The 20,358-nt window shown below is 47.9% G+C and overlaps 2 protein-coding genes across 2 annotated transcripts; one reads left to right on the top strand and one right to left on the bottom strand.

The window, feature by feature from the left end:
• Positions 1-1,398: 1,398 nt before the first annotated feature.
• Positions 1,399-5,202, top strand: LOC124685295 (hydroxymethylglutaryl-CoA synthase-like). Its single transcript, XM_047219629.1, has 12 exons — positions 1,399-1,548; positions 2,076-2,182; positions 2,330-2,462; positions 2,641-2,784; positions 2,899-3,057; positions 3,178-3,251; positions 3,345-3,420; positions 3,538-3,593; positions 3,766-3,853; positions 3,936-4,076; positions 4,160-4,309; positions 4,775-5,202. Exons 1-12 carry the CDS (start codon positions 1,480-1,482, stop codon positions 4,988-4,990), a joined length of 1,413 nt encoding a protein of 470 aa, XP_047075585.1. The 5' UTR covers positions 1,399-1,479; the 3' UTR covers positions 4,991-5,202.
• A 2,345-nt stretch (positions 5,203-7,547) lies between these two features.
• Positions 7,548-9,923, bottom strand: LOC124685294. Its single transcript, XM_047219628.1, has one exon. It carries the CDS (start codon positions 9,696-9,698, stop codon positions 7,656-7,658), a length of 2,043 nt encoding a protein of 680 aa, XP_047075584.1. The 5' UTR covers positions 9,699-9,923; the 3' UTR covers positions 7,548-7,655.
• Between the last annotated feature and the right edge of the window lie 10,435 nt (positions 9,924-20,358).

The raw sequence follows: 20,358 nt of genomic DNA, 5'->3' as shown, positions 1-20,358 counted from the left end.
CATCTCTTTCATTCCTTTTAGGAGTCCTCATTTGGTGTTATAGAATATAGAAACGAATGATTTTCTTACGCATATCACTAGTGAGAGGTTCACTATCCAAGTCAAGACCAGTTGTAGCAAAGATATTTGAGAAACTTTTGGATTATAAACCAGTTTTATACCTCAATTTTTAGTAGCATAGATGCATTTCCTCCCTTGATTTAGTGTCTAGGTTGTTGGTAAAAAAGTAGAGTTGTCACCATGTTGAGACCAATGCTTATTTCCATGTTGTCTTAAATACCATAACCCTTTGGTTCTCCTGTTTGGCATGATCCTACACACTTGGGTTGGTGGCATCTGGGTGAAGTTAGTCTCAACAAGGAGTTAGTTGTCACTGCAAAGGTTATTCTTCTTCTTGCGCCATTTTTTAAACCTGCAATGTTAGCGGCTGTAACATGGAAGGGCTCATTAGCCGCATCAACCAGATCATGTTCCCTGGAAGTCCTTTCCAAACAACCACCAACTTTCGGACCTATTTTTTCTGAGTAATGGTGAGGATGAGGGCATGATCGCTCAAAATAATTGGCAAGTTATAAACTGCATTATTAAGATAAGAAGCACACCCTTCATCATTACCCCAACAATGACAAAGATGTTCATAAGTAGGAACAACGACGTATGGCCATATAACCAATGTCTATTAAACCACACCACTTGAAATATACAGACATGCTAGTAAATTGGTTTCTCAGGGGAGAAAGCCACATAGTGTTCGGTCTACCTCCGTATTGCCTTAGTGTATGATGGTGATGTTCTCCATAAACACAAAGCTAGCTTTAGTTCTGCAAATCTAGCTATGTCAATTGTCATATTCTTTAAAAATGCAATTACTTTGGCACTTGGATTGCCTTTTTTGGATTGGAATGATAAACATTCACACACACACCATTATTAACCAATCCATACACACATATACATGTACAATCTAACTAAAACATATGCTAGATATAGAGAAATATATAACATATATCACGAAACATCTGGATTATCATGAAACAACACGTGCTAGAGATGCAACGAGCCCAGAGACATGTTGGAATGTAGACATGACTTGTTTTTTTTCCGATAGTACGCCATGGCATTCTATATCCTTTATAGAAGGTATAAATTTAAGTACAAGACGACTAATAATAAGGTAAAATAAAATTCAAGCAGAGGACTGCTCATAGAGTTTGTAGCTGTAGACATGTAAGACATGTTCATATATCCTTGTACGTGGGCCCGGGCCAGCTGGACAGCGTGGCAGGGAGAGGGAGGTCGCCGCAGCCCGCAGATCACAAGATCGGCTCCACGAGGGCGAAGACAGCAGAGCCGGTATATTTATCCCCGGCGTCCTCGGTCTCCCTCCCTCACGTTACACACGCCTCTCCGCCCAGCCACTTCCAGAGCCCCAGGAAGAACCGAATCCAGCTCTCCTCTCGGAGCAGCAGGGATCTCGAGATGGAGCACTGCAAGGATGTCGGGATCCTCGCCATGGACATCTACTTCCCTCCCACCTGCGTCCAGCAGGTCAGCTTCCTCTACTACTACTACAGATGTTCTCTTCTTCTCTCCTGTCTCCCCCCGCTCCCTCGATTCGTCGCCCTCCTCTGACGCTGCGCGTCGAACGCGGCTGATCTGATGCTCCGACCGCCGCAGCGTCCAGATCACGGACGATTTGGTGTTTTGGGGAATTTGCCGCGGAGGTTTTAGCCATACGGGGGTGGGTGGGGTTTCGGGCGTCAGAAGTACTCGTAGTAGTAGTTGAGATCGCCGCCACCATGGGATGGGATTGCTCCCGGAAATTAAGACCTCGATTTGGAGGCGCTGTCTCCGCGCGGATTTGCGGATCACGGGCGGCGAAGTTCTTTTACTCCGACGGATATTTGATGCTGTTTCGCTCTGATTATTCACCTGCTGTCGAACGGCGCAGAATACCTTGATTTGATGTGCCATTGGACTAGGGGCTGTGCGTAACGAATTCATGGATATTTCGGTTCAATGCCGTTGGGCTCAGAGTTGAATGCTGATGCGTTGAACTAATGGCTGGCCTGCAGGAAGCGCTGGAGGCTCATGACGGAGTTAGCAAGGGGAAGTACACGATTGGTCTCGGGCAAGACTGTATGGCCTTTTGCAGCGAGGTGGAAGATGTCATCTCAATGAGGTAATACTATTTTCTCACCATTGGACCAATTACTGACCTTCTTCTGATGAGTAGAATTTACTGAGCAATTACCTCCGATGCATATGTTTTCCATGCAATGCTCTGTTTGGTACTATGTGAATTGCTCAAGAAGAAAAACTGTTTCAGCTTGACAGTTGTCAAATCCCTCCTGGAAAAGTACAACATCGATCCCAAGCTCATTGGCCGCCTGGAGGTTGGTAGCGAGACGGTGATTGACAAAAGCAAGTCCATCAAAACGTGGCTCATGCAGATTTTCGAGGTTTGTACAACTGATGACTTAGTGAAGCACAAAAAGAGCTTCCCACCTAACCCTGATGTTTTTAATATTTTAAAGGGATTTACCTTATCTCTGAATCTGCAGCTTCAGCTTTTAGTTGTTTTGGTAGCTCTGTTTCAGACTCACCTAATATGACTCTTATTGCCAACACTTGTCGCAGGAAAGTGGTAATACTGACATTGAAGGAGTCGACTCCAGCAACGCTTGCTATGGTGGCACAGCTGCCCTGTTGAACTGTGTGAATTGGGTCGAAAGTAAATGCTGGGATGGACGTTATGGCCTTGTTGTCTGCACAGATAGCGCGGTTTGTTTCCCAATACCATCTTCTAGTTTTCGCACTTAGTTAATTCAGTTTTCTCTATTTTGTTCCTGTGCCACACTCATTTACCAGCCCATCTTATGCAATTATTATGTTCAGGTTTATGCAGACGGACCAGCTCGGCCTACTGGGGGAGCTGCGGCTATTGCAATGCTTGTAGGCCCAAATGCACCTATTTCTTTTGAAAGTAAATATAGAGCTTCTCACATGGCCCATGTTTACGATTTCTACAAGCCTGATCTTGCAAGCGAATACCCGGTTAGGATTTTATAACTTGCATTATTATGTTTATATTGGTTCTATTAGGCATGTTAACTAACACTTATCTCAGCTAAATACCACGCAGTAATCATATCCTCTGTTCCTGGATTATTGTAGGTTGTCGATGGAAAACTATCTCAAACATGCTATCTGATGGCTCTGGATTCATGCTATAAACAGTATTGTGCCAAGTAAGCTCACTTCCATGATTTATCTGGTGAATTATAGCACTGCCGTCTTGTTTTCTCAAGCAATAATATCATGCACTATAACCACATGATCAGGTACGAAAAGCTTGTGGGAGAACAATTCTCAATTTCTGACGCTGATTATTGCGTGTTCCATTCTCCATATAATAAGGTATGACGACTGCACGTCTCCGTGGAGATGAATAAGATTTTGAAGTCCATTAAGTCTGCCCATTCTGTTCTGCTAACTTCTGGAGAATATAAATTCTTACCTTTTTTATTCTTGCAGCTTGTACAGAAGAGTTTTGCTCGACTTTACTTCAATGATTTCATGCGCAATTGCAGGTCTGTGATTGTTCTATTTATAATTCTGCTTCTTTTGCTTCTTATAAAAACTTAAAAAGCAACCTTATAATCTGTCGACTGAAAAATGCTACAAAGTTCGGAGAGACTCCCTTCTTTCCCTTGTTATATCATACTCAGAAAGATAATTTTGTTTTGTTTTCTGTTACATCAGTTCGGTTGATAATGCTGCTAAAGAGAAGCTTCAGCCTTTTGTAAACTTGACCAGTGAAGAAAGCTACCAAAGTCGTGACTTGGAAAAGGTTCTTTCTCATTACGTGGATAATAATAGTTCTTACAGTTCTTGACTGATGTAAAGCATTAAGTCAACTCTAATAATTTCAGGGCTCTCAACAACTTGCCAAGCATTTGTATGACATCAAAGTTCAACCATCAACTTTGCTTCCAAAACAACTCGGTAACATGTATACCGCCTCTCTTTATGCTGCATTGGCATCTGTAATCTACAACAAGCACACCAGCCTGGTGAGATTTTGGTTTTATGTCTCTATCCTATGCCTTTGTATCTCCTGTTCCTTCCTTGTAGCTAACTTTCATCTGTTTTGCAGAGCGGTCAACGAATTCTCATGTTCTCTTATGGCAGTGGCCTGACATCCACTATGTTCTCGTTTAGACTAAATGAGGGCAAGCATCCCTTCAGTTTAGCAAAAATTGCTTCAGTGCTTGATGTGACGGCAAAGCTCGAGTCAAGGCATGAGGTATAGCTTTAATTTGCACAACACCTCAGCCAGTACTTTACTGTAGGTTAATAATGATTAATGAAATTTGTCATATGTTGTGCAACCATGCATCGAACTATATTAGAATCACAGATTTGTCATATCTATGTGTTAGGGAGTCATATCAGAAAGTTTCCCAATGGCATATTACTAATATCCAGCTGATTGGTTCCAGAACCACTTAAAGTTGAGGTGTTTTCGAGATTAAACCGGCTTTTTATTGGAAATATCATTTATTGAGGATAATTTAATACCTTTAATTAATCTGTTGCTGTACATAGTTATTCAACTGCAGTTTGAATGACATTAGGCATTGCTTCATTGCTTGCTACCGTGAAGTGCTTGATTAGGATCTGAATGGCAACATCCATTTGTTCTACGAATGCCTTTTTCCACTTCAATTACATATAGAGAAGGCTGATGTGCTCTTGTACATGTTATTAGACCTCGCCTGGGAAGTTCATCGAGACACTGAAGCTGATGGAGCACCGATACGGAGCAAAAGATTTCGAAACAAACAAAGACACAAGCTTGCTGCCACCAGGAACGTTCTACCTTACAAAAGTTGATTCAATGTACAGGAGGTTCTATGAAAAGAAAGCAGCAGATGGCATTGTTGACAGTAACAAGTGCAGCAACGGCATTGCAAATGGTCACTAGCGCCGTTCCGCAGATACTGTTAGTTCACCTTTCTTTTATTAACAGTGGTCCATGCAATTTGTTGTATTTATTCTAGAATTTCCACCATCTGTTGTATTTATTCTAGAATCGCCAGAATTTGTTCCAAATAAACGATGATTAGCTGAAGTTGTTTCCCCATCAATCAGCTTATTTATAGTGATGAGTTGAACTGAAACCTTCGTCTAGTACAATCGCTACTCGCCTTTTCCTCTAGCTTACTACTCGCTCGTCACGTAAATGATGTTATTACAACCAATATTAGAATGTATTGGTTGTAATAACATTTATATTATGGGATAGAGGGAGTACATTTGATCTAATTGCTTAGGGTATCTCCAACGCGGCGACCCATTCCGCGCCCGCCCGTCCGGAGGGGTCGAACCGGACAAAAACCTAATCCAGCGCGCGGACCTATCCCTAAAACGGATGGCCGCGGCGTCTAGGATGACCCAAAACCGGCTCAAATCTGGGCCGCGTTCGGGTGGCCGCGGACACAGAGGGCTGCCCTCTCGCGTCCTCCCCTGACCCACATATCCGCCTTCCAAAACACACCCACTTCACTCCACTCCGAAAACCTAGAGATGGCCTCCTGTCGCCACCATCGGAGACGAGGCCTAATTTGCGGCTGTTGTCGCTCCTCCCGTGGAGGCGGCTCCTGACCTGGACGCTCCGGTGGTCCCGGAGCCCGGGCCGGCGACGAACAAGGCGCAGCCCGAGCTCACCGCGGAGCAGAGGGCGATCGAGAGCAAGAAGCGGGCCGATCGGCGCAGGGCGCACGAGCAACGGAAGAAGGAGGCTGCAGCCGCGCAGGAGCGGCAGAGAGCGGCGGAGCAGCTCCTCCAACTCCAAACGCAGGCGAATGCCATGCAAGAGCATGCCATGCTCTTTTACGGCCACCCCGCGCTCGCTCAGCACATGATCGTCCCGGGCGCCAGCACGACCTCGGGGGGAGCTCGGCCTCGTCCGTGACCCAGCCCCTTCCTCCAAGGTCAACAGCCCCGCCGACTGCCCTTTGAGTACACTTCCATGAACATCGTCGGTACAGAGAGGAGCCATTTGACAGCGATTGCAACGAGTTGTCCGTCCAAAAGAGGTGGGGAACAATTCAAACGGAATGCAACAAGTTTCAGGCGGCGTATGATAGCCGCATCGACGTGAAGGCTTTGGTATGATTCTTAACCTCAACTTGTTCATTCGTTGTTTGCACATATGTTTGTCATTAGCTTTGCTCTAGGTGTGGCAAGCTTTGGATTTCTTCAAAAATAACAATGAAGGAAAGACCTTTGGCTTCTCTCATTGTTGAAAGGAACTCAATGGCACCCCCAAGTTCCAGGAGAGGTACATAGCGACCTTGACTGGCAACAAGACCACCAAAGATCCCACGATCATTGACCTTGATGGTGGCCAGCCTTGTGGTAGCTCCGCTTCTCGTGCAAGCCGTCCACGAGGCCACAAGTCAACCAAGGCCGACATGAAGCGTGATGCTTCGGCCATGCAATTGTTCGGCATCTTGAAGGAGATGTATGTTGAGAAAGAGGTGTCCATGGACAAGAGGGATGAGAGGAGGCGTCGGGAGAAGGAAGAGGACATGAAAAACTACTTTGATGTCCAAAAGAGGAAGCTTGAGATTGAAGAGGTGAAAACCAAGACGAAGGCTAGGGAAATTGAGCTCAAAGAGAAAAAAATTGAGCTCATAGCAATGGCAAGGGCCAAAGAGGTGGAGTTGAAGGAGAAGGAAGTTGAGCTGAAACGGCAAGCCGAGGACAACATGATCATGAACACCGACTTGACCACCATGAATAAGGCGAAGAGAGCTTGGTTCGAGAAGAGGCGGAAGGAGATCCTAGAGCGCAAAAAATGAATTGTCAATCTTAATTTGTAATTTTTATATTTGTTCAAACTATGGCACATTTCGTTTCTTGATCCTGCTACATTTTATTTGATATTATTTTATACTATTTGATATTTTTCTATATTTGTTAGATATTATTCTATAAATTTTAGATATTATTTATAAGTATGTGTGACCAGATGGCATATTTCCTAAAGAAATAGGCTAAATGGGCTAATAGGTGGCCGCTGCGTTGGGCGCAGCGTACGACCCAAACGGACACGCTTCATAGTCAGCCAAACAACATAAAACAGACGGTTTAGCACGTCCGTTTGGGTCGCCGGCGTTTGAGATGCCCCTTAGATGATCGGCAAGTTATTATTCTGCGGTATTCTCAATGAATGGTGGCAGGATGCATTGACATTGATCACTTGTACTCTGTGTTTGCTACTGAGCATTTGTATTCTACTATGTCTGAGCTTTCATTTTTGTTGACCAATGCTTGCTGATTTTGTGTTACCAAATGCAGTAATAGAGAATAATAGCTTATCCAGGAGGCACCTATGTGGTAATACTAGTAGACCAGCAGTACAGGAACCACAACATCTGCATATTATTTCTTTCTCAAGAAAGCAGAGTCTACATTTACAGTTTGCACTAAGCTACGACTCTCTGACACAAAGAATAGAAGGAGCAGCTCGCTCACTCACCGTCCGGCCGAGCTGATTCCACAACAATGGCCGTGGTGAATACCGACGCAGTGAACTGAACTGTACCAAGCTGAAGCGGGTCGACGAACATGGAGGTGGCGACCTACACCTCGACGGTCTTCTGGTTGAGCGCCGTGTACCTCCACCTCTCCTTCTCCACGAAGTCGGCGTCCAAGAACTTGGCCACGAACGCCCACAGCCTGTAGGCGTCCTGGAAGTTGCTCAAGAAGCCCAGCGACGCGCTCACCACGTGGATCCCCACCTCGCCGGCGCCGTCGCCTCTCTGCTCGAGCACGGCGCACCTGTCGGCCTCGTACTTGTCGGCGAACCAGATGTTGTGCAGGAAGCCGCAGGTGAGGGAGATGCAGTGCCGGTCGGCGAGCTTCTGCACCAGCAACGGCGCCACCTTCTCCCCTTTCCAGTCGTACACGTTGAACGCCAGCGACGGCCCCCGCTCGAACTTGACGCGCGGCCCGTACAGTCGCACCAGCTGCTGCCCGCCGCCGTGCTCCGGGTGCGGGTGCCGCAGCCTCTGCATCGCCACCACCAGCCAGTTGCTGATGCACCGCAGCCGGTTGCCGATGGCGATCAGGCCCAGCGCGTCCGCGTGGTCCAGCCCCCTGCACTCCACCTCCAGCGTGATCTCCGACGTGTCACCATTCTCGGCTGCTGGCGGCGGCGGCGGCAGTGGATTGTCCTCCTCGTCTGCATACGGCGTGCTGTCCACTTCGCAGATCTCCGATGTGTCACCATTCTCGGCTGCGTCAGTCCGGCGACCGATGGCGGTGCTACTAAGCGGCCCGGAGAAAGAGCTGGTGGTGTCGAGGTCGTCCGCCGCTGGCTCCAGCGGCCCGGAGAGCTTGGGGAAGGTGAGCGAGGTGTCGAGGTCGGTGGAGTAGTCGTCGCGGAGCGACCACCGGCGCGCCGGGACGATGTCCACGATGCCGATGCTTCGCGCGACGGCGGAGCGCTCGAGCGCGGCGAGGCTGGCCTTCTTGACGAAGAGGCCCGCGAAGCCCGATGGGTTCTCGCCGAAGACCTTGAAGAAGTTGCAGACGATGAAGTCCGGGCGGAGGAGGGAGAGGCCGAGCGTGTCGAGGTCCTTGGCGCCGAGCGCGCACGCGTCCAGCACCACGTGCCACCCCTGCTCCGCCGCCGCGCTCATCCACAGGTACGGGTACCTGGCGCCCGTCATCCGGGACACCAGCGGGAACACGAAGAGGCCGCGCCCGCCCTGCCGCCGCCGCCCGCGGAGCAACTTCTTGCGGAGGTCGGCGGCGTGGACGCGCATGCTCGGCCACGCGAAGCTCGCGTGCAGCACCTCCGCGCCGTGCCCGCGCGCGCTCTCGGCCATGGCACCCACCGCCTCGCTCTCGTAGTCGTACACCGCGAGCAGCTTCTTCCTTCCGCCCCCGCCGCCCCCCGGCGTGAAGGAGTAGGACTCCGCCAGGAGCCGGAAGGCGCTGGTCCGGTTCGCGGTGCACACCATGGTGTACTCGTCCTCGGGGATCTTGAGCGACGCCATGATGCGCCTCTTCACGGCGGCGCTGACGCCCCTCGCCGCCACAGCGGGCCCGTCCCCGCATTGCTGCACCTGCGACCGCAGGCTGGCGGACCTGTACGCGATGTCGAAGAAGGGCGGCTGCCAGGCCGGCGGCGCCGCGGCCGGAGCCGACGTGGACGGCACGGACGAGTTCATCTGCGCGTGGGAGAAGAGGTTCATCCCGGTGTAGTCGAGGCAGACGTGGCGGTCGAGGTGCCCGTACTCGCCGTCCCTGATCGCGTCCGCGGGGCCGGCGAGCCCGCCGTGCTGCGGGAAGGCGGCGGCGAACTCGGCGTAGGCGTCCGGCAGCGCCGGGAGGGACTCGTGGTTGGTGAACTCCCGCGCCGCGGGGAACAGCCCCGCAGCCGCGGACCTGACGAAGTTGTGCCGCGACGTCCGCGCCGATGTCGTGGTGACCGTGGTGGTGACCGTGGCCGCCCGCTTGGCGCGCACCGGCACGCAGCCGGCCATGCACCCGCGCCCGCCCTCCGCGGCACCGTTGGACGCCGCCGGCATCTTGCGCCTGTTGTCGTCGTCGTCGTCGGCGCCGGCTGCCGTGCTCTTGCTGCCCCTGGATAAGTACTTGCTGAGGAGGAAGAGCATGGTTGCCTCATGAGCGGGTCGTCCTTGCGCGCGCCGGCCGGACGCGGCTGTGGCCGAGCTGTCGGACAGCGACCCGGTGGCCGGCCGGCCTTCTAGAGCGCGCCGTCCGCTTTCCGAGCTCCTTCGCCTCCTCCTTGTTTGCTTTTGCTAGCCCGTGACCGTGATCACCGACGATGTGCGCGCCAGTGGCTCCCGTGCCTTTTGTTTTCGTTGATCCTAGCCAATTCCACAGCCTCACCACACAGACAAGGACGCAGCAAGCAAGCGTGAAGGAGCATCCATCTGGTATGCAGTCCAGTCAATGAGAAGCAGCTGACTGGCAACATGATTATATAGGATGTACTCGTATATGGTTTTATTTTCTGAAAAAAGATTCGCATTTTCTCTATCTGGTTAGAATTCCTTCAACCTGGATAACATAGAATTCTCGGTATGATCATGGGATCTAAACCGAAGGGAGTTGCTTCTTCCCCATGATTCATGGACTTCACTATTTTTTGAAACAGGCCATTTTTATTTTATTTTAAGGGGAAGTTTGTAGAGATTTTACAAATCAAGACTTGACTGTCAAGCACACAAATTACAAAGCCTACTCTCGCTGCATAAAATTACTGAAAGCCTTTGCCTCGGCGAGGCTCCACATTGCCACCCCTTTTGTAATTTTGTAAACAATCATATTTTTTTTTGACCCTGGCTACGGCGGGCTTACGCCAGCCTGAACACTTATATAAAACTGACCACAAAGGAGTTATTACAACATATTAGAGGGGGTGGGGAGGGGAGAGGGGGGAGAGAAGAGGGGAGGGACCTCAAGGGGGGTCATATCCATTACACCAATTATTTAAACAATCATATTTGAAGAGGAAACTTTGTTCCAGCAAACGTGATTGTTCCTTTGCTTCCAAAATTACCGTGAGATCAGTTTTTTTCGAGGGTACATGAACGCGTATCTTAATTGTATAGAAGGCAGAATTACAATTACAAAAATAGCTCCAACTATGAACAACATGATCTAACAACTCCACAAGCAACACAATGCGTTTACTCTCTCATCGGTCGTCTAAGACCGAGCTTGTGAACTCCCTCAATCCACTGTTCTTTGACGGAGCGCATTGCATATCAACCACTTGTGTCAGCATTATTTAGTCCAAACCATTTTTTCATGTTGGACCATATTCCAATGGTGAACTTGCACTTGAGGTGGGAGGCGGTTTTTTTCACCTGGTTACAAAGCTTCCACCCTCCACAGTTTGACCATCTTTTTTAAAAGTCTAAACTCTATTCAGAATAATCAACCAAGCAAAAAAAGTTTGCCTTTAAGGGCGCCCAAGACTTCCAAACCACCGGCAATGGAAATTCCGTTGACCCAAGAATTAATGTTGTAGACCAAATTAGACGAGTATGATCCATCATTTGTGCGCTTCCAAAAGATAAAATCCGGCATATTTGGGTCTTAAAGCACCGCTTGGAGCATCCGAAAGGTTGGCAAAGACGACGCTCACCGACCAGTTTGTTCAACTCATACTTGTATTGTTGTATCCTCCACGAGCTCAGTTTGACATCCCCATCAAATGACGAAGATGTAAAATAATTGTTGTTTTACGTCACATTGACACAAAAATCAACTCCACCATAAAAAGCGCCTAAAAAATTACACCGCGATATAAATTATGCACCAGGTATGTATTTTCTTTTACATCACATAAAATCAGTCACACAACCACTGACGAGGTGTGGGCAATGCTCACCACGAGAAGCTCAGGATTAGTGGAAGCCTGCATGTTAGCACTAAACGTCAGATACCAGACAAGCGGGAGGTGAGATTTACCCAGGTTCAGATTCCTGGTAGAGGTAATACCCTTACATCATGCCTGTCTGATCTTGATTATGGATATAATCGATTACAATGGGGTAGCCGATATACTGTCTGGATGTGTTCTCGCCGAGAGACAAGTTGGCTAGGGTTTGGTGTATGCGTGAAAGGTTGAGAGAGAGATCCGGCAGCCCTCTCCTGACCTTTATATAGGAGGCCAGGTCCTGAGAGTCCTGTCCGGATTCAGCTACAATACAAACATATTATATCTAATCTTTCCACACTTGAACGTTTTCTCGTCTTGTGCTTCAAAAATTAGTCACTTTCCATCTAATCACCGTGCAACTGACGTCTTGGACCTCCTTGGACTGCGACGCTCCAGATGGGCCCCTGTTGGGCCAGATGAGGTAGGGCAATGTAGAGTACCCGAAGGGTAATACCCACATCAACCACCCTCAGTCGTCACTTTGTCTTCTTCTGCGCCCACTCCGCTGCTTCTGCGTCGCACCACCGTTGATTATCGCCGCCCCAGCCACTGCCGCACGCCGCCGCAAGTAGATCAGGTCACCCCCCCCCCCCCGCGCCCTGCTACCCGCGTGCTGATATGCTTCCCACGCAGCAACGCCTCCTCCCCTGGCATCCGACTACGCCCCTCCGGCCGTTGGGCGGCGGAGATAACGTGTGCAGGGGATCTACTGTGGATGGCCACCTTCAAGACGCCAGAGCTCACCATCCGCGTATATGATGCCATGGTGTGGCAACTTGATGGCCCGCGAGGTCCGCTCAACTTCCCGGAGGTCGAGAGCTGCGAGGAGGCAGATTTCCTCGTGCCGCTGTTCGAGGTCATGTGCCACGACAAGGAACACCAAATCTGCTGGCAATACATGCGTATGTCCATCCGCCAAGCCGATGAGGCGGCCATGGCCGAGTTCTGCGCCGCTCACCCAAAGCACGTGGCGGCAGAGCTGGAGTACTACGGCGACCTGGCCGTCCAGCAAGTTGCAGCCGCAACTGCCCATGCATCATCCTCTGTCGCCGGTGCATCCTCCTTTGCTGGCCCTTCGAACATCGTTGACATCTTGTCAGGCACGAAGATGAACTTCTCGAGGTCGGGTCCGGCGAGGAATCGGAAGACGTGGGATTCTGGGACTAGTTTCTTGTTTTAAGATCAAATATCGTCAATGGAGCATCGAGTGTCGTGTGCGTGTGTCGAGAGTCTAGTAATGATAGTGTCGAGTGTAATGTCTATGCATCAAACTTTCTATGAGTGAGCTATCTATGGCGGGTTATCGATGTTTAATATGTGTCAAAGTTTAAATTTAATTTGTAATGTGCCAAAGTTTAAATTTTTATTTGAAATTTTGTAGCGTGATGGAAAATAGATCATCTGTTAGCATAGTTGGAGTGTGATGTATTTTAATCATCTGAGTTTCGAGAAAAATTTGAGGTGATGTAAAATCTAAAAAGCGGCAAAAACATGTGATATACTCCGTATAATTGATCAGGTGATGTATATTATTCATCATCTGATGAAGATACTCTAAGTTATTACTTTACCCGCAAAAATTTTAGTTTACCTGCAAAAAAAAGTTATTTTACACGCTTTAATCCAATTCCGACTACAAGTCGCCCTCGATGTCGACAGGTAGCTTGTGTTGCGCCTAAAATTACCGTCTCATCGACATATCCTGGACGATTGCAACCTGTTCATTAGCTAAGTGGCTTACTCCAAATCATTCCGCAAGATTCAGACACCGCGGAGGTTGAAGACGTGATTCTCCCGATTAATTGGCGACAGCAACTACCTGCTGAGATTGGCAGGGACCTTTCTCGATGGGCGATGGCTACTCCAGCAATGTTTTCTTCTTTTTGTTTGACGAATCAACTTAGTACGTACAGTAGCGTACATGGGAGGATTCCAAAATGCCAGAAGGGAACCTTGCGCCAGACTGACAATATGTATGATTATATAGGATGTCGATGGTTTTATTTTCTGGAAAAAGATCCGCATTTTCCTCTGCCTGGTTTGAATTCCTTCAACCTGAACAACATATATTCAGTATTGTACTGTATGTATGATCATGGGCCCTAAACTGAACGGAGTTGCTTTCCTTCCCCATGATTCATGGATTTTACTGTTCTATTCTTCCCCTATTTCCGCTAACGACGCTGACCGGACCAGCTTGTTCAGTACGAATCTATTGCTCCGTTCACTTTACACACTTAATCCAGTTCCAGCTACATACAAGTCGCTCTTGACGTCGACAGGTAGTGTGTGTTGTGCCTAAAATTACCGTCTCACTGAGATATCCTAGGCGATTGCAAGTGGTTCATTAGCTAAGTGCAAATCATTCCACGAGATTTCCTCGATTAATTGGCGACAGCAACTACCACCTATTAAGAAGAGGCAATGCCTCTCTAAAAAGTCTAAGCCAGCAACAACACAAATATGCCTAATCTGGACTATGTATAGAGGTGGCGTGCTGCCACCAGAAGATCCTTCAGCATGCCTTCCAACCGGTCCCTACGCCACTGCTCTAGGATACCATTGCTGCAAAAAAGCCAAAAATTTGAAACAAAGTCAGACATTTGTCTTAAGAAGACATGCTTGAGAACCACCTTATTAGGAATAGTCCATAAATTCTAGGTCATTGCTGCAAACACTGAGCTGGAGAGACGGCTCATCGTATCGGTACGGTTCGCATGCTCTCCCAAGAAATCGCGGAGGTGTAGAGCCTCATGAACGAAACCCCATAGGAAGGGGACACCAGGATATGCCTAATCGAGGCAGAACAGGGGACATCGCCTATATTTTGGGTCTAATCTCACGCTTTACGTTCTGGATGGATATCCAAACCCGAGGCCCCTCCGTCGGTCTAATTTCATAATTGGGTTTAAGAAGTTGTTGCGAGAGACCCCTTCATATGCAAGGATTTGCTGGAGCCTAGCATCAAGATCGCGTTCATGGGACGTGATGCCAAGAGATGTAGCCGATTGTGAGCGTGTCATGAGAAGCGTGACAACTCCTTATCGGAGGTTTTATGCATGTGCCATATACTCCCTACGTCCCACCAAAGTGTCTCAACTTTATCGAAATGTAGATGTATCTCAAATTTTGAGAAAGTTGAGATATTTTTGGTGGAACGAAAGAAGAATTATGCATTCTCCGAAAAAAATATGATATATTATGCACGTGGGGTGGCTATAGGGTGATGACATTGTTGCTTCTGGATGGGCGGGCGATGGCTAAAACGTACTCCCTCCGTTCCTTGTACTAAATTCGAGTCAATTAAAAAGGAACGGAGAGAGTAGTATTAACTTGTAATAAATTCGAGTCAATTAAAAAGGAACGGAGGGAGTAGTATTTTTTGCTTGTTTGACTGAGGGGAGTGTTGCGAGGGACGGCTATCTGTCATCTATGGTCTATGGAATCGGTTGAGGCGAAAGCGCCGTGTGCCGGACGGGGGGCGAGCTGGTCTGACCGGCCTGCTTCGACCCAGGAATGGAGGTCGCTGACCTTGACCGGCCGTGCCACGGTGTCATTCCCATGCTATGGTAGGGCCTGCACTGCACGCACGTGGCCCCTGCTGCCGGCTGCACAAGTAGAACAAGGTGTTACGTAGTATGTTGGATTGGGGCGAGTCTGCGCGCGCGGGTCGTCGGCGCGGGGCCACGCCACGCTGCAGGCGGAAAAGGGCCACCACGCACACGACCGGTTCAACGATCTCGACGTGTGAGCGGGCTACACTCCACACGTAGGCACGTAGCATAGTACTCTAGTACCGATGGAGACAGGCCGTCCTCCCCTGCTGCCAAGGAGAAAATATCTCCTCCTGAAGCGATTGTTCGAGTTGTTGCGTCCTGCAACTATGCTGTAAAAATTACACTTAACTTTTGAAACCCTGAAAAAAGAATAATGTAGGGTTAGGGGTAGACCAGTTTTGATTCAGAATAATGTAGAACCCCGAGTTCAGTTATCTCCGTTCCTATGGGATCGGCGTGTGTGACGGCGTCTCAGTTATTTCCTAATAACTGTTGAAATATTGGGCCCACTTTTAGTGGCCCAAATTAGATTTCAGTTTTTCCTATAAATCTCAAAGCCCACATAGTGGCAGCCTTGTGAGTTTGAGCCCAAGTTGGTGGCAGCTCACTAGGGAGTGGCAAGAGGTGGGAAGTTTAGTCCCACATGGAAAGTTGGGAGGAAGTTAGACCACCTTATAAGGTGGGTTGTTCCATCACTAGTAAGTGAGTGAGAATAGGAGTGCTACACGCGCGCTCCTCCTCCTCCTCGCTCGCTCGTCTCGACACGTCACGACGCGCGCCGCGCTCGTGGTGAGTGGATTGAGCCTCGAGCCGAGACTTTCCTTACTTTTTGCAGCTCAGGTCTCCGGAACCGCTCGTCCTTGCGATCCTGTACGGGAGAGGGCGAATTAGGTTTTTTGGGAAGCGCTCTGCGTGACTGCTCAAGCTCTTCATCACGGGTCGCCTTCCGTCCAAGTCGGGCGGTGCTGCCTACCGTCGTCTTCAACGCCGTCTACTTCGACCCGTCGTCCCCGTCATCAATAACGTTGTCATCAACAACGTTCTATCGCTGCGACATCGTCCGCTACACCTCCACCGCCACCACCACCGAGATCGGTACGTGCGACATATCTCGATCCGTTTACCGATGGATGCTTTACGGTTGCTGCTGCTTGCTACTCATGTTGATTAATGCATCTAGTATGTTTAAGTTTCACATGTTAGTAGTTGCTGCCATCATGTTTTATATTCTGGAATTAATCATGGAAATTGTGCCTAATTATCCAACAATCCAAAAACCTAATTGTAGGCAATTTCTCGAGTTAACAATGGCTGGTTTTCCGATGCACCGAGGCCGGATAAGTTTACGGTGTGCACTTTAAGAGGTGGCGTATAAGGCCATGCTCCAGCTTACTCATCCGAAAGTGTTCGAAATTACCGATGGTTTACTGGAAGGAACTATATCCGACCAAGATCGGAACAAGTTCAAGGAAAACAATACTCTCTTCGTCGGATGCGTTCTAAGTATTCTTGCTGATCGTACTGTGTGATGTGTACATGCACTTAACGGATGGTAAAGAGCTGCGGATGCACCGAATGCTAAGTTCGGTGCAACCGATGCGAGCGATGGAATCGTACATCATGGAGAGCTTCCATGACATCAGGATGGTGAAAAACCGTTCTGTAGTCGAACAAGCTCATGAGATACAGTGCATTGCAAAAGAGCTTGAAATCCTTAAGTGCGCCTTACCTGACAAGTTTGTGGCTAGATGCATTATTGCTAAGTTGCCCCTTCATGGAGGAACTTTGCTAGAACTCTCAAACACAAGAGACAGGATATATCAGTTGAAAATCTGATAGCGTGTCTTGATATTGAGGAGAAAGCTCGGGCTAAGGATACTACTGAGAAAGGAGAGGGTCGGATCTAGCGCCAACATGGTGCGGAAGAAACCCTACGAAGCAAGAACAAAGGGAATAACAAGCCCTCCTTCAATAAGCCTATGAAGACTACAACCTTCAAGAAGAAGAAGATGATAAACAAAGCGGATCCGAGCTGCTTTACCTGTGGAGAGGCTGGCCACTTTTCTAAGGACTGTCCCGGAGAGGGTAGACCGCAAGAAAAAGGGGAGGCAAGTCAACACGGTGACCGCTAGCAATGCTCGATGGGTACGGTAATCTCTTTCTTGTTCTTTCGGTATTTCAATCTCCATGTTGGTGGATTGATACGGGTGCTAATGTTCATGTGTGTCTGACATATCCATGTTCACTTCTTACCGAGTCGCCGGGATTCTTCCGTCTTGATGGGGAATGGGTCACATGCTTCGTTCGTGGTGCTGGCACGGTAGATCCGAAGTTCACTTCGGGGAAGATCGTGCGGTACGAGGAACGTGCGGCATGTCCCTACTATGAACAAGAATCTCGTTAGCGGCTCCCTTCTATGCGAGAGATGGGTTTAAGGTTGTTTTAGAGTCGAATAAAGTAGTTGTTTCCAAGTTTGGACAATTTATTGGTAAAGGCTATGAGTGCGGAGGCTTGTTCCAGCTTTTCGCTTTCGATTTCAGTAATAAGTCTCGTGAACCATATTTGTGGCAATGTTAGTGATGATACCAGTGTTTGTCATTCTCGTTTATGTCACATTAATTTTGGTTTAATGTCTCGGCTATCCAGTTTAAGTTTAATTCCGAAATTCACCATTGCCAAAGGTTCTAAGTGCCATAGTTGTGTGCAATCAAAGCAACCTCGGAAGCCCCATAAGGCGGCCGAGGAGAGAAACTTGGCACCTCTAGAACTCATACATTCGATCTATGCGAGATGAATGGTGTGTTGACAAAAGGTGGAAAGAGATATTTCATGACATTGATTGATGATGCGACTAGATTTTGCTATGTTTATTTGTTGCGAACTAAAGATGAAGCTTTAGACTACTTTAAAATTTATAAGGCCGAAGTTGAAAATCAACTAGAGAGAAAGATCAAGCGTCTTAGGTCGGATCGTGGTGGCGAATATTTTCCTAAAATCTTTGATGAATTCCGTGAGGAACATGGCATTATTCATGAGAGGACGCCTCCCTATTCACCCCAATCAAACGGGGTTGCTCGAGAGGAAAAACCGCACGGCCGATCGACTTGGTGAACTCCATGTTAGCCACTCTGCTGGTTTATCTAAGGCATGGTGGGGGAGGCTTTATTGACTTCATGTCATGTCCCGAATAGAGTTCCTAACAAGAATAAAGATAAAACCCCTTACGAGGAGTGGGCTGGGAGAAAACCATCACTTTCGTATTTGCGCACATGGGGATGTTTGGCGAAAGTCAATATTCCAATTACTAAGAAGCGCAAACTTGGACCAAAGACAAGTGGATTGTATCTTTCTAGGTTATGCTCCTCGGAGTGTAGGATATAGATTTTTAGTAGTTCAATCCGAGGTACCCGATATGCATGTTGATACTATTATGGAATCTCGTGATGCAACATTTTTTGAGAATATGTTTCCTATGAAAGATATGCATAGCATTGCTAGAATTTCTACTGAGATAATTCCTGAGTCTAGTACATCTAATGAGTATTTTGAACAATCACATGAGAATGTTATTGAGAAGGATGACAATGAAGCTCCTAAACGGAGCAAGAGACGAAGGATTGAAAAATCTTTTGGTGATGATTTCATTGTGTACCTTGTGGATGATACTCCCACGTCCATTGCAGAGGCATATGCATCTCCAGATGCGGATGATCGGAAAGAAGCTTGTCCATAATGAGATGGACTCGATTCTTTCTAATGGAACTTGGGAGCTATCGGAACGACCCCATGGATGCAAGCACTGTGGGTCGCAAATGGGTGTTCAAGAAGAAGCTAAGACCTGATGGTACTATTGAAAAGTACAAGGCACGGCTTGTAGCTAAAGGCTACACACAGAGAGAAGGCGAAGATTACTTTGACACCTATTCACCTGTCGCTAGACTTACCACCATTCGAGTACTACTGTCCATGGCTGTCTCCTATGGTCTTATCGTTCATCAAATGGACGTAAAGACGACTTTTCTTAATGGAGAGTTGGAAGAGGAAATCTATATGGATCAGCCTGATGGGTTCGTAGTAAAAGGTGAAGAAAGAAAGGTGTGCAAGTTGCTGAAATCTTTATATGGCCCGAAACAAGCACCTAAGCAATGGCATGAGAAGTTTGACGGAACTTTGAATTCCGTAGGCTTTGTTGTCAATGAGGTCGACAAGTGTGTTTACTATCGCCATGGTGGGGGCGAAGGTGTTATACTATGTTTGTATGTGGATGATATTCTGATCTTTGGTACAAACATGAAAATAATACACGAGGTCAAGTCTTTCTTGTCAAAGTGCTTTGATATGAAAGATGCAGGAGAAGCCGATGTGATTCTGAACATCAAGCTGATTAAGAACGAGAGTGGGATTACTCTAACGCAATCCCATTATGTTGAGAAGATCTTGAGCCGGTTCGGCTATATTGATAGCAAGCCTTCTTCAACACCTTATGATCCCGAGTGTGACACTACGCAAGAACCGGAGGATTGCCATAGATCAATTGAGATATTCTCGGATCGTTGGCTCACTCATGTACTTAGCGAGCGCGACTAGACCCGACATCTCTTTTGCTCGTTAGCAAGTTGAGTAGGTTCATGTCAAACCCGGATGCCGATCATTGGCATGCACTTGATAGGGTCATGCGCTACCTATGTGGTACAATGAGTTATGGGATTCACTATTCGGGGCACCCGAGCTGTGCTTGAAGGATATAGTGATTCGAATTGGATCTCGGATGTAGCTGATCCGTACGCCACAAGTGGGTATGTATTTACCTTTGGAGGTGGCGCAGTGTCATGGAGATCTTGTAAGCAAACCATATTGACGAGGTCAACTATGGAAGCGGAACTTCTCGCTTTAGACACAACCACTCGTTGAATCGGAATGGTTGCGTGAGCTCTTGATGGACTTGCACGTGGTTGAAAAACCTGTTCCGGCAATCCTTTTGAATTGTGACAATCAAACTGTAATTGTCAAAGTGAACAATTCTAAGGATAACGCGAAGTCATCAAGACACGTCAAGAGACGTTTGAAGTCTGTCGGGAAATTGCGAAACTCCGGAGTAATAAGCGTTACATATATTCAAACGGACAAAAACACAGCGAGATCCCTTTACAAAGGGACTATCACGTAATGTGATAGAAAGTGCATCGAGGAGATGGGTTTGAGACCCGTTGATGTTACGCCATAGTGGTAACCCAACCTTTGTGATCGGAGATCCCGTGAATTAGGACACGGGAAGAACAAACTAGTGGTTTAATTGAGGAGAGT

This window comes from Lolium rigidum, chromosome 1, assembly GCF_022539505.1.
Source record: "Lolium rigidum isolate FL_2022 chromosome 1, APGP_CSIRO_Lrig_0.1, whole genome shotgun sequence".
In the NCBI taxonomy this organism is placed as follows: domain Eukaryota; kingdom Viridiplantae; phylum Streptophyta; class Magnoliopsida; order Poales; family Poaceae; genus Lolium; species Lolium rigidum.
The sequence above is the reverse complement of the archived record's forward strand: the minus strand, read 5'-3'. Positions and strand labels throughout refer to the sequence as shown.